Here is a 15,037-nt window from a genome sequence, read left to right on the forward strand (position 1 = left end):
TCATTGAACATATGGCACTGCCTTGGGGATAAATTCATTATTTGTGTACCTCTAGACATTCCCTAAATCTTAATTTTGTATTATATTTGTCAAGTCACTGAAAAAGAACAAGTAATATCTTTGAACAAATATTAGATTATTAATAATAAAATCGCAAATATTCACAAATTCTTGACTTGCAAGCCAAAGACAGTTAGGTTGTAGTATGCTTCAGAAAAATCTCTGCAAATGTCTTCTCCAGCAATCTGTCCTCAAAACAATTGTCATTTCCTTTTTGTTGATAGCACAGCATAATAGACGCTCTAGGGAAACTGTTATGTCAGGGCTTGAACTGATGACTGAACACCTGGTGAAAAGGTGTGTCTAGAGAGAGCACAAACACACTGCACCTGTGCTCCCCACTTGACCAGAAGGGGTGGACCCAGGTGGAGCCATGCTAGGCTCTTATAAGAGTCAGACACTGAATAGGGAGTATCTGTTAGATCTAGGCTGCTTTGTGAGGGGGAGTGCTCTATGGTTGTTGTCTTCACTAGCTGGGTGAGTTTTAGTTTTTGTTCTGTGTATGGTTTTTAGCCTACCTGTCAGTGCTTTACTGGGTACCATCAAAAGCCTACTTGAAAAAGTTTTGATTCTTTATAAGCAGTTGCCTTTTCTGTAACACTATAACAGAGAAACTTCTTTGCCTGGCTTACCGAGTGTGGTATGGAATGCCATAGTTGATCTCTTCCCTGTCTTCTGCATGGAGAAAACGTGAATAATGTGGAAGCAGTGTTTGTGTCTCTTCTGGCCAATCTAGAGTCCTAGTTCTCATGCACTCCTCTGCTAATCAACTTTAGTGTCGATGGCTTCTCTTGAAAGCTTGACTTTTTTTTTTTTTTTATGTAGTTACTATTTTCTGTAACTTCTTATCTGTTTGTCTCTTCACCTGTTGTGAAAGTACTTTATTTTCCCATATGCTCTTCAGAATTGAAACTGCAGTGAGAATGTGCACGTTATGAGTGTTAATCAGGCTATACTTTTGCATACATAGAACTAGAAAGTAGTCTCACAGAGATTTTACAGGTGATAACAGCTTTCTATAATTACTTTGTATTGTTAGTCTTTGAACTAGAACTGTCTACTGATTTCATGGCTCAACAGGTAGAAATAATATGCTTTAGGTAATATGGTAACAGATTCTTTTTTTTTTTTTTTTTTTTTTTAACTTATGATATGCAATTCTAGCTATTTTTACTGTAATTTGTCATAGTACACTTGTTTTATATGGTAATGTTTCTTTGGAAGTATAGTGGAAGAGCTCCTGGCTCCTCTTTGACATGTTCTTTCAACTTGCATACGGGCCTATCATAAACCATGATTAACATTTGAAAAATTACTCTGCTTTAAAATCATATTGCATTGTGATTGTGAAGGTGCTTTGTTATCGTTTATTTCTCAACTCCAAAATTCGGTAGACTTGACTTCCTCTCCATATGCTCATGGTACCGTCCAGAATCAATATCTGAATACAAGCCTTACTAGTTCTTGCCATTTGGGCATGCAAGAATGTTAATAGTGAGTTCAACCACAGATCTCTGCTGTATAGTAAAGAGCCTGTACAGCCAAGTCAAAAAGGCAATAAATCCAGATCAGTCTTCTTACTCCTGCAGGTTTGTATTTTATGTGCCTCCTGGAGGCTGGGAGTATTGTGAGCTGCTTGTAGAACTGAAGGAACAATGTTGTCCCTTGTGCACCCATGGACCCAGCCCTATTGAGCAGGTAGAAATAGTATCTGATCATAGATACACAGATAAGTAATAGAAGATTGTTAACCTAATGTAATCTGAAGACTTCTCTAAGGGCTTTTTTCTACTTTTCTCAATATCTTTATGATAATATAATGATCACAGAGTAAATCATGTTCCCAATTCTTTTTAATAACATGGAAAGTTACCAGAATCCAATTAAATAAATGCACCACTCTCTTTGTTCACAGTAAGTAAGTAGTTTCTGATTATTTAAGTTTAAATAAAAAATAAAACTTGAGGTTTTTGTACTGTATGTGACCCTGAATGTCATTATTATGAGTTATGACTCTTCACTTTCAAAGCAGACTTCATCCACTACACTTGATGGGATCAACTTTTCTGTGCATTGTTAGATTGTATATTGAATTTATGAACTAGAAAAGAAACTGGCAGCACAAGAGATGAGGACTTTCCACAGTTATTTTCCAAGGCATTAATGAGCATCTTCAGGTCCAAAGCAGTGCAAAGAACTTCCATCTGTTAGGAGATGAGGACCACCTGACACAACATAGCATGAGTGCCCTTGAAGTTGGCCCTTAATAGCAAGCTGTAAAGGTATACTTAAAGGGGGCTATTCAAATGATGAGCAAGCCGGGAAAAAGATACAGCAAGAAACATGCAGTTCTCCTGTTAAACACTTTTGCTGACTGTGTCCTATTCTTCCAAGCCACACGTGCTTTCACTAATAGTTATCTTTGTGGACAGTGAGTCCAACTGGCCAAAGGAAAAGGAATTTGGAAAACAAAGATGAAAACTGCCTTGAGGGTGGTGAAGAGCAAGGCTTTTTTTCCTCTTTGGAAATCCAGACAATGTCAGAGTACGATGAATATACGTTGTTTGCTTTTTTTTTTTTCTTTCTTAGGTTCCCTGCTCCTGAATGTGTTGCTAAATGTTTTCACCTCCAATTAGTAAGGGCCAGGGATTTGCTAAACTCACGCTGGAGCTGTCAAACTGCTAGTTACAGGCAGTTTGAGTTTTCAGCAGTCCTGCACAGACATGAACAAAATCTCAGTTTCTTAGCTCCCAATTCACCCTTTCTGTAATAGGTTTGAGCTTTTGTTTGGTTCTGTGGTAGCAATCAAATTTTCTCAGTTTATGCTATTGAGAATATGATTCTGCTTTTCAACATCACTGTCTTCTAATCTCTATTTAATGAATCCAGTTGGGAAGTCTGTCTTTAAGTCAATCTTCTGGTTTTTTTCCGTAAGTTATTCTTTCCCACCTGTTTGTTTCTGTAACAGGGTTTGCCAGCTCCCCATGAAATGCTATTAAAGCTCTACAGATTTCTTTCTTCAGGACCTGAATTACAGTTCTCTGTGATGATATCTTAATTTTGTCCAAATTAGTACAGTTGGACATTGGTGCTTTTGAGGTTTTTCTCTCTCATGAACTTGTCAGCTCTGCAGCCAGTTGTGTCTTTGGTAAAGGTCTTAGATTGAAAAACAAAGACAGCGACAATCTTCCTGATGGACAGTAAACATCCTGTGACATCTCAATCAATTACCAGAGTGTTTAGACAACATTTATAATACAGAACATGGTCTGTTTGTGAATAAACTTGATTTGCAGTCTCACAAATATTAGTAGGGAAGCTTATAAATATCAGGAGGAGGGGAATAGTTAATCTGCTCAAACATGAGGTGTTTTCCTTTTGACTTGTGCATCTTTTTTTTTCCTCATAAGCATTCTCAGAGAAAGTGGGTGATTGATTTTAAAATGACTCTAATTCAAGGTTATGCCAGTGAGACAACTGTCTTTCTCTTTGATTTAGATGTTCTAATCTTTCCTTTACGTAAAGACTGTGTTGGCTTCATTGCCTTTATAAGCTATCTTGCTTCCAGCATTACCAGCATACTGGCTCACACACTGTTTCACCAGCAGGTAAGTGGCAGTTTAATAAACCTATCTGGAACTCAGAAAGCCTGCTTGGAGAAGGTAGTGAAAGATGCAGTGTTATTTGTATAATGAAGTTCCAAATTTCTAACCATCCTTTAAATCTTTCATTTCATAGTCATTCTTCTGTAACACAAGATTTCAGCAGGGATTTATTTATATTTTTTTTACCTCTTTTAAGAAGCTTGAGTAGTTTCCTCTTTAGGACCTGAAGAAGTAAAATAAGAAAGATTCAGTTGAAATGCTTTTGAGTTTGGCCCTTAATAGCAAGCTGTAAAGGTATACTTAAAAGGGGCATACTGCTTCCACTGCTTTAACTCCATTTTATCACTTTGTCAGCCAGAGGTCATGCATCTTTATAAATGGCCATCACACCTTTCTAAATGGTCATCAATGAGGCTTCTGGGTCTTTGCAGGGAGTGTAGTTCCTCCCAGGTATGGCTTTGTTACATTCACTCTGTGGCAGCAAGATTGAATTCTGTTCTCACTTACTCTAAGATAAATATTGAGTAACTCCATCAATCTACTTGATATTGTTAAAGATTTTCAGCAGCATAGCTGGCACAAGAATGTGTGTTTGGGGCACTTTTAACTACTAAAATTCTTAGTTATTTAACCCCAAGTCATTCTGTACCATACAGCCAAGGCAGAGTATAGATGATATCTGTCCTTGAAGGAGCTGTCTAGAAGGAAAGTCTAGGCAGAGTACATGTATACATTTAACACACACTACTGCAGATACTTGAGCTAACATTTACTCTTCAACTATTGTTAGTCTTTTTAGACCATAAACAGAACAATGCTGTACACATTACACACATACAGTGCTGTACAATGCACACATATGTGCAGTTCTGTGCAGAAACAAATATTTGTTATACCACAGCACCATTTCTTTGATCCTAGTGCAGGAAAAAGAATAACCCAGTATGGGACACCTTCCTACACTTTCTAAATCTTTCCAGAAGTGAGTTCAGATGACAGTACTCCATTTTCAATGAGACTTTGACTACTTCTACCAGTAAGAGGAGTTGCATCAGCACTGGATGCCTGCACACAGACTGAAGATTTGTGGCCTCTCCTCCAAAGCAATCAGATTTCTATGGGCTTGCAGAATTTGGGATTGATTCTTCTCATTTGTTTTCCTGTCTGTTACTTCTTCCTCTCCTTAGTCATGAAGACAGTTCTGAAAATCAGCATCTTCAAGAGGTGGCTTTTTCACCCTGCCCCCATCCAAAGAAAATAAACATCTATTGAATTTATTTCTAATCACTCTTTTCACTATTTTTACTTTTTAATGTAAATATCTCAGTGGCAAGTTACATAGCACACTGGTGCACACTGGTATTTTCAATTAGCTTCCAGGAAATAAGCTTGTCTCTTCCATGTATATTTTCTTTCAATAAGACACACATGGATTTACAAGATACAGTGCATTCATGGCTGTTCAAACTCAGTAGATCTATATCCTTGGTTTCTGTCATTTAAAATTAGAAAAAAAAAAATCCTAGTAGTTCCACCTATTTTAACTATTGCTTTAATTTCCGCTACTGGAGCATTCACAGCTGGAGAAAAAGATGGATGGCTTAGGGCAGTTCTTAGAGCAGAAACACAGATCTTTTCTTTCAAGAAATGGTTAATGTATCTCTGTACAGGAGATTTCCTTGGTGCTTGTTGATAACATCTCTGATGGCACTATTACTGGCAAACTTGATGATTTACTGGAAAGCATTGACCTCAGAAATGTCATTTGAAGGCCTCTTGATTGATTCTTACAGCGATCCCACAGAACTATTTGTCCACTATTCAAATTCGCTATTTTTCATTTCTTATAGATAGTTGTGCTTAAAATTAATTCCTGCTGGAGGTAAGTATGAAAGAATAGTGTAGTATAAGCAGTCTGAAGCACAGTAACCAATGCTTCCAAAAAAATTAGATGCTGTTTGTCATTGCCTTGTTACCACGTCAGTTCAGTGGCTCAATATTCATGTACTGAAGTTAAGGATTTAAACCCCAGGACTCAAGTGCATCTCTTCCAAAGCAATTAGTTGCATCAGGAATATCAGGGTGTTATTCCTTAGCTAGACTGCCTTGCTATAAACTGCAAAGGACTTGTCACTTTTCTTCACAACTTTAAAAAGGGAACAGCAGCATGATGGAGTGTGAGCCTCCATGCATTTCCAAAAAGAGACTGTCATGATCACATCTACTGTCCAGCTGCAGAGCTGGGGAAAATCTTCACTGAATTTAATTACCTTTTCTTAAATAACTTGTAAATGTTCCCATCCCAAGGGCATAGTGTCTTCAGTGGGAAGTGTCAGGTGGGAAACACAAAAAAAAATCTTTTTCCCCTCTGATATTGGCAAGATTTTAAATGTGTTGAGAACTCAGGACATCTTTTTTTCATTGTTTTCACTTTTCTGGTTTTCATCATCTTTAAAGTACCCAGGATTTGCATGATGTTTTGAACTGGAGCTGTTTTAGCATTGTATGGAGATGAGTAGCCCTGGCTAATACATAGTTTCTGTGTAGCCTGAATGTTTTCTTGTTTTTTGTTGTTGGAAACAAAATCATGGCATGCTGTATATGCATAAGCTTAAATATGAATGAGGATGTCCAGGTTTCTTGAAGTGACATTTCTCCTTATTCCTAAAACAAACATCTAGCATGTTCTCTTGAAGGTGATTTTATGGGGAAATGATGTGGCAGTAAGAAATATTTCTTCTACATTTTCTTCATCTCTATACTTTATAAAACCTTCAGACTGTCCAGTTTCTGATCCAGTATGAAAATTCTTCAATACCTTATCTAAGTCAGGGTATACTGTTCGAAGTATGCGTGTATATCTGACATTTAAAATGTCAGCAAGAGTGGTTTCCAACCAGATTTCACTCTAGAAGTGTTGCCTATAATGAAGTCAGAGTTACAACTGTGCAAGAAACATTTTGTTAGTCCAGTTGGTGTATGTGTGGCTTTCGGTTCAATAATATTTTTCTGTATTTAGTTTGCATGAGTGTACATTTTCCTCTTATTGTATCATTATTGCCTTTTATGTCTAGTAGTGCAAAACTTCTTGAAAGTACTGGACATGAAAATCATATGGGGTGTATTCCTTATTCTGATGCAGTAAATCTCCAAGACTTAGAGCAGCAAACATCTTTATGTATGCTTGCTATATTTAGGAATGATGCTAGTCCATGAAATTGCAGTTAGGCTACATAATGTTGTATAGCATTCTGGGGACATGTGGAAAAATTGGAAGAGCTGTAATCAGCCATTAATATCTGGCTAACTCTGTTTTGTTGAACACTAGAGGGAGATCAAAGCAAAAGAATAAATGACTAATAGAGTGTAGACTGTATTTACTAATTCAGTTTGTTCATAAAACTTCAATTGATGAAATGAAACAACAGGTATGGTATTATCCTAATTTTTCACCATTGTTTTCTCATGCCTTTGTTTGGTATTGTTTTACCTGAAATGTGATTTTAAAGAATAATGAAAACCTGATAAGGGAAAGGACTGTGCTTATGTAAGTATTTCAATGAATGAATTCTGTGTAAAAAATGTTTTCATGTAAAACATCTACTTTGAGGCGAAGACTGAGATTTCATTTTTAACTGCTGAAACAAACACAGTTTGTCTGTCTCACTGTTTTCTAAGTACTCAGGACTTTGTTTTGGTACAGCCCTGCAGCAGTAAGCAGAGGGAACTCATTTATCGCAGGACTTTCATCAGTGTGTAAGCAACTGAGACTGATCACATTCAGAGCAGGATACAACCCTTTCACAGTCGTAACTGCTGTTTTGTTCAGTGTTTGCTGAACAAAGTTTGTAACAAAAAATTGCCTCTTAAGGTGCAAATTTTTTTTTTTTTAGATTTGTGTAAAATAAAGTTATCAAATGCACACTTTCGTACCTTCTCAGTTACTGTTGGGAAATAGCAAGCCTTTCCATAGAATTCCCAAAGGAATGGCCCTTAGGGCATTTAATAGTTTCCTGAGAGGAAGGCTCTGGCTTATCAGGCTCTAGCAGAGAAGGAACATTGGCATCCAAGCTTCAAAACTAAGGAATTATTCATGCTGCAGTTAGTACAGACTGCTGTGTTCTTAGGGATGCCTGAGCTGGGTGGAGACAGGACTGTGTTGGCACTTGTTATTGCAGTGAAGAGTTCACAGTGGGTTAGGTTGTCCTGTACAAACTGTTGCTGAGTGCCATACTCCTACTGCACCACCTGCCAGACATGGTAATGCACTTGCACAAGCATCAGCTGTGTATTGTTTTTATTATTAGGGTGTCTACAGGCTCAGAGGATGTGACAGAAATGAGAGGAAGGAGAAGCGTAGGTGGAAAGGGAGAGGTAGAACTTGGCCTCTCAGCACAGCAAGCTGCTACAGTGGTTCAGGACTTATACCATAACTTCTCTTAAGAGTACCAGGCAGCTCTCCTGCACACAGAAAACAATAATATCCATGTAATATTAATTAGTGTCACATCTAGGAGAGACAGGTGACTTTCAGCCGAGGGACCACATCTCTGAGACCAGGTACTCAGGGGAGTGGCAATGCTGTGTAAATTCATCTGGTGCAGTAACTTAACATTTTTAAGAACTATGTAGTTAAAACTAAAGACAGATTTTGGGATCTATGTGCTCTTTTTCACCTCTTGCTTGAGCAAAGCCCACCTGGTAGGCAAAATAAGTGCCCACCAGAACATGCAGGGAATGTCTTGTCCTCATAGATCACCTTCTGATAACAGGTCTAGTTCTTTTCATCACCATGAAAGCCAGTGTTGACCTAATGAAGAGGAGAAATTGTCCTTTTATTTGTTTTACAACTTTATAAACTAACTAACTCAATGTTTTTAAGTGACATGTTTCCTTCATAAATGCCTTGTACATCTGGAGAAGCTGGAAAAAAAAAAGAAAAAATTTTTCTTTTCAAATGGATTTGGATACAAAATCATGTTCGCTCAAATGGCAGTTGCTGAGAGTTGTATAAAGCTCTCATCCATGTACATGTGTGACCTGTGCTGTCATTTTTCAGAAAAAGGTTGTTGTCAGCTGCATCAGGCAACATAATCAGTCATGCTCTTCAACCAACCACCTCCACAGGGGTTGTTGTTCCAGTCTGACCAAGATGTATAAGAAGAACCTTGTTGCTATTACCACTAACTATGCCAATTGATTTAATGTTTTGAAACTGAAGGAAGGGCTTTATTTAATAACTGCTTATCCAATTAAAAAAATATGTATCAAGTTCAGACCTGACTACTCCCAAATGTTGCAGGTACTAAGTCACTGTATTTCTAATGCATAGAAAATTGGTTGGTTGTTTTTTTGTTGTTGTTATCAATAAGCACTAGGCATGCAGGAAAGAATTATGCGTTTTGTCCAAGGTTAATCCTGTTCAGTGTAGAGACCCCTCAACATCCACTGGGACTTTCTCAGCATGGCTGCAGGCAGAAATACTGGTGTTGTGCCTTAGCTATGCAATATGCATGGTGCCAGCATACTTTGTCAGCGTCAGAGTGCTGTAAAGAAACAAACCATAATCACAGTGAATGAATATAATTGATAGGTAATCCAAATTACAAACATGTTTCGTATGTTTCTACACCATTGTATACTTCCCAGTCCTGGCTTGCTGTCCTCCCTGCTTTGTCTTGCTTTAAAAAAAACTACAGACTAAATGGAAATTGCTGATAATATTATAAATGTATGCATTTTAGCAACTTCACTATTGTTGCCAGCTCATTTCCCATTATGCCAGATCAGGAGACTACCTCTTTTTATATAAATAATGTTTCAGAATATCCAAACTGACTGAGTTGTTGACTTCTCCCTCCAGGATCTAATTTAAATGTGTGAAGAAAAAGCCTGAGGTTTTTTGCTGGATTTGCGATACTTACCATTAAATTTGAAAATGTGTTTCAAAGTTTTTTGGTGTTTGGTGGCAGTGGTGTTATTCATTGCTTATTTCTCTTCAATGCTTTCTGCTACAGGCAAAGTTTTTATTACACTGTGCATAACCACAAGTAAGTGAAAAGCCAAGTAGTTCAGCCACTGTTGGGGGGGGGGGGGGGGAGGAGGTTGAAGTATAATTGAAGTATAATGCACATTTTTATTCCTAAATTGCTGTGTCCTGTTCTTAACAATCCTGACACATGAGCTCTGGTTGTTAAAAGTTGTTTTTTGCAGCCATGTGCAAAAGATAAATCTGAGATCAACTGGAGACTGGTGCTGGTTAATGATATTGATCTTTTATCGGGATAGTACAATGATGAAGCAGATGAACACCCTATTGGCAGTGGAGAGGAAGTGTCGCATCCAGGCTGTGTCTGGTAGTGCAACCAACACAAGGGTAAATGTTTTTCAGCTGATGGCCATTTATAGCCTTGTGCAAAATGGCCTTGGCTTTAATTTCAGTGGGTAGTCAGTGGAAATATGTCTTGGAGTACCAAGGTATTCTCGTATCTTCTTCTGCGGAAACTATTAACTTTAAGGATGCACACAGGTTACTGATCATGTTCACAAGAGCCTTACACTCTGTATGTAGCCTGTCTATCCTGTGCTGTACTTAAGCATTGAACTACTTTGTGTACACTCCCTCGTCATTCTGTAGCTGCAAAAGAATCCTGTAATTGTGGGATTACAGCAGAAGTATGATCAAAATATGCATTGTGTAGGTGAAGCAGTGGATTTACAACCTGTCTACAACAGGATATGTACATAGAAACTTCTGTCTGGGAAGTCTGACAATGGTGTGACTGCACTGAAGCATCAGAACAGGATTAATTGGGAACATCTTTCATAGAATCCTAATAGTCTTCAGTAGCAATATATACATATTGAAATGGGAATCTCTGAAATAAGAATGTCTTTGGCTCTTAATTGTCTGGAAACAACATTAAGTGATATAGCATAACAATTCATTTCTATAACTGCTGAGAATCCTTAACACAGTTATTGTAAATTTAAGAACGTTTATATTCTGTAAAAGCAGTAAATGTAATGTCATGCCATTCAAAATGCTGCTTTCAGCAATAGAGCCATCATGTTTATAAAGGGAATAAGTTCAGCAGTATGAGTGTACCAGCAAAGCAAAAGTACTGAAAAAGAGTTGAGAAGGAACAGGGATGTAACAAATGTTTGTTTTTTCCAACTCATCGTGTTTAAATCCCGTTTAAACAAGGTTTTGTTTGGAGTGTCCATGTTGACTTTCTATTGAGTGAAAATTAGGTTATGAAACAGATCATTAGATGAGAAATCATAAACTTAACCTGGAGAGTAGTTGTGAGAGTAGGAAAAAATACCACTACAAAGACATTGGTGCATGTCTTGCATATGTCAACAGATGTTAATCTAATTGTCCAGATGTGCTGCAGTGCAATTCAGTTCTTTCATTCCATTACAGGGCCTTTTTTTTTTTTTTTTTTTCCTGATAAGTATGGGAGCTGTCTTGAATGCTTTCTTTTAAGGGAGCTGATAGCTTCTTTCAATTAAGTTCATGTTCTCTGGTTGGTCCAGTTTTCAGCATATTTCACAACAAGTAGTACCTTACTGGCAATCTCAGCAGATGATAATAGCAAACCCAGGTCAGAAACCTGTTATCTCTTGCTATATGGCCAAACACATTTGAACTGAATGCTCAAAATGCATTAGAGCTGATCACATTCAAGCTGAGGTTCAGCTTTGCCATTTACAGGCAGCCACCAACACTTAAGGAGGGCTTGTATAAGATGTAATTAAAACTTCTGAATTCTTCTTTTGAAACAGTACTAAAGAGCATCATGGCATTTAGCAAACCTGACTAGGAACAAATGCCCAAATGCATTTCAAGGCATATTGGTATGAAAGTGCTAGAGAACGAAAGGCTGTTTTGAACTTAAAAATAGGAGAATATTTCAGTTCTTAAAAAGGGGAACATTTCAAATAGCAACTGCATTTGTACTTCACAAATGGAGCTATTAAAATTACAAGAAAAAGTGTCCGTTATTCTCTATGGGTAATATCTGAGCCAAACTAATATCACATGCATTTACACCTTAATGAACAGCTTAAAAAGAATAATCCTTTGGAAAGATTCCTATAGGCTTTCATGTAATTTAGACCAGGATAATTACAAAGAAAAAAAATATTTCAGTGCAGAAACAAAACATTTGATCTTTTAAATAGATGTAAAATACAGCCAAAAAAAGATTTTGCTTTGGATCTTAAAAATATATTCAAATCAAGGGAATGTTTCAATTTGCCTGAAAAGACAGTTTGGCACAAGTATCTAGCATAACTGGAAAAAAATCAATATTTATAATGTTCACATCTAAATTAAGAGCATTTTTTTATTTCAACATCAACAGTGTGGTGGTAAATATGCTACTGTTCTGGACAACAGCTTATCTTGGCATTGGTTTCATCCATGTCTAATAATGCTATAAATCTTGTAAGAAATGCCAGACTTTCCCAAAGCAAACAGCTGGGCCAGTAGAGACTGCCAAATTCTTGAAGTCTGTGAAATCTGTTTCAGTAAACATGGGATGTTCATCAGTAAAGAAAGCTATATATATATATTATTTTTTTCTTAAACTTCCCTGCAGCTAACAAAGAATTTACACCTTACTTTCCTCTGAGGCACCATGGAGCTTGGAGCATCTCTTATTTTATCCAAAGCAACTAAGCTTCACTCCAGTGATATATATTAATTCAATTGTGAAAGGTGATATTTCAAATGTTTGCTTTTTTTTTTTTGGCATGTGGCAATTTTCTTCTTGATACTTATTTTTCTGTATGTTCTATTGCAGGAGAAATTCAAAACATTTCAGTCAAGACTTCAGATTGATCCAGATGTGGTAGAATGCCTTCAGCAAAAGGATGGTTTGACTGACACGTCAGCTTCAACATAAAGCCAAGCCTGAGAAACAGCAATACCAAGGCTTTCCAAGAGCAGAAGCAATGAGCACTGAGATACCTTCCAACCTAATCAAACATGCAGGGCAGACAAGCATTCCATCTCTCAAAAATATAACAGATTTTTCCTTAAATATCACTGACTGCAACCAGGTTGTGGTGCCAGAGGAAGTCTTTTTCACTGTTGCTGCTGCTGGCATACTAGAAAATCTACTTGTTCTTGTCGCTGTCATCAGAAATAAGAATTTGCACTTGCCCATGTACTTCTTCATTTGTAGCTTAGCCATTTCAGACATGTTAGGCAGCTTGTACAAAACTCTGGAGAACATCTTTATTATCTTGTGCAAAATGGGGTACCTGACACGTCGTGGGGACTTTGAGAAAAAGCTGGATGATGCCATGGACTCCATGTTCATTCTGTCTTTACTGGGGTCCATTTTTAGCTTGCTAGCTATTGCAGCAGACAGATACATCACTATCTTCTATGCTTTGCGGTACCATAATATAATGACAGTGCGAAGGGCTTTGGTCATCTTGGCAATCATTTGGACATTCTGTGCTGGCAGTAGCATTGTCATTGCCCTCTTCTCCCATGAAATCGCTACAGTCATTCCCTTCACCATCCTCTTCCCTTTAATGATGTTTTTTATACTGTGCCTCTATATCCATATGTTCCTCCTAGCCCGATCTCATGCTAAAAAGATTGCCTCGCTGCCAACCAGTGCAGTCCATCAGAGAACTAACATGAAAGGAGCCATTACGCTGACTATTTTCCTTGGAGTCTTCCTTTGCTGTTGGGCCCCCTTTGTTCTTCACATCCTTTTAGCAAGATTTTGCCCACACAACCCTTACTGTGCCTGCTACATGTCCATTTTCCATGTGAATGGGACCCTCATAATGTGCAATGCAATCATTGATCCTATGATTTTTGCATTCCGAAGTCCAGAATTACAAAGTACATTTAAGAAGATGTTTTGCTGTGCCAGGCATAACTGGAACTGGTAGAAATTAAATGAAGTCAAATATTATTGAAGCACACCCAATGCAACATCAGCTTGCAGAGTTAAAAATACTAACGCAAAATAATACTACACTTGCACTGCCAATGATTTTCAGAGGGCTGTAAAAGAATACATGTAAGCAAAGTATCCAGACAAGTCTTTGTCAACTAAGCCTCTAGAAACATTACTGATTAAGTGAATTCTACTGATATTTTTAGACTACTGCATGGAAATTAACTGTCAACATTTCAGGAAAACTTCAATGTAAATCTTCTGCAGCAAGCCTTGTGTTCCCCTAGAGATGAGTTAATGCAGTAATTTCAATTTAAAATGTATTCTACTTTAAAATTATGTTGTTTAAATCACAAATAAATGAATAATTATTTTAAAACTTCACAGTTACATAGAAGTCTGTAATAAAGCAGAAAATATGAACTTGTCCTTAGCTGGCAATCTTCACTCATTACTTTGTTCTTCAGCATAAGGTGTCCTTAAAATCTTTCCATTAGTAATTTTCAAACATCAAAAATAACTTTTGGAGCATGAGTCCAAGCAAAACTGTTTTGGTTTAAAAGCTATTTTCAGTGACCAAATGGTTTTTCCCAACATAGATATGTTGTGGTAGCACAGATTATAGGCTTTCAATTTTGAAATCCCAAAGCCAGGTCTGGATCAGCAAAGGGAACTGCTGACTTTGCCAGCTCTTCATTAAAATTCCATAGATCAGTTTATTTTGATAAAAGAATAGGCTTCAGAGAAAGAAAAAGAACTCTGGTATAGCATTAATTTTCTAAACATGACACAACAAGGAATTAAAAAAATAAAATGCCAGACAGAAAATTGAAAGATCTCCAAGGAATTCAGTCATCTGGAAAGGGATCAGCCAGCCAGTTTGGAAGAATGCTACAAAACAGATTGCAATTTACAAAATCCTAGTGAGAAATTTTTGAATTGTCCCTGTCAAAATAATACAACACTTAGAAAACTGTAAGGCAGAATAGTTTTCATCTCAAAGTATCCCGAAGCAGTCTGGAGCATATGGTGAATTAACCTCACAGTAATTCCACAGAGTTATTCAGCTGTGCCAGAGACAAACAATTTAGTAAAATACAGACATGAAACTGGGGAGCCAAGGCATGGCTAGAACAAGAAGAGAGGAAAAGAGAAAATCCATTTATGCACGAATAGAAGATCTTTTCTATTACATCTATCAAAACACAATAAGAAAAACACATATTTTAAGATATATGAGATATGGACAATAGTATAAGTATTCAGAAGAACTTAGGGTTACAGATAAAGATGTAAGAAGGGAAGCAATAAATCTGAAAGTCTCTACAGAATTAAACAAAGAAAATAAATGAGAAAAAGTGAGTTGGTGAATGTTAAAATGATAAAACGCTTAGGAAAGAAAATCATGATATAGACAGACTTTATGTCTGCAACACATGA

At 37.1% G+C, this 15,037-nt stretch overlaps 1 protein-coding gene across 4 annotated transcripts; it reads left to right on the forward strand.

Annotated features, from left to right (window-relative positions):
- Positions 1-497: 497 nt before the first annotated feature.
- MC2R (melanocortin 2 receptor) lies at positions 498-13,747 on the forward strand. Of its 4 annotated transcripts, XM_042869756.1 has the most exons (3): positions 498-537; positions 1,650-1,758; positions 12,479-13,747. In XM_042869756.1, the coding sequence occupies exon 3, from the start codon at positions 12,630-12,632 to the stop codon at positions 13,587-13,589; it is 960 nt and encodes a 319-aa protein (XP_042725690.1). In that variant the 5' UTR covers positions 498-537; positions 1,650-1,758; positions 12,479-12,629; the 3' UTR covers positions 13,590-13,747. The 4 variants fall into 4 exon arrangements, 2 of the variants coding, with proteins under 2 accessions (XP_042725690.1, XP_042725691.1); XM_042869757.1 differs by lacking the exon at positions 1,650-1,758; XR_006178532.1 differs by lacking the exons at positions 498-537; positions 12,479-13,747 and adding an exon at positions 12,275-12,388 and having other exon boundaries at positions 1,718-1,758.
- The last annotated feature ends 1,290 nt before the right edge of the window (positions 13,748-15,037 follow it).

Source organism: Lagopus leucura, unplaced genomic scaffold (assembly GCF_019238085.1).
Source record: "Lagopus leucura isolate 7727_CA_CO unplaced genomic scaffold, USGS_WTPT01 Super-Scaffold_100002, whole genome shotgun sequence".
Lineage (NCBI taxonomy): Eukaryota > Metazoa > Chordata > Aves > Galliformes > Phasianidae > Lagopus > Lagopus leucura.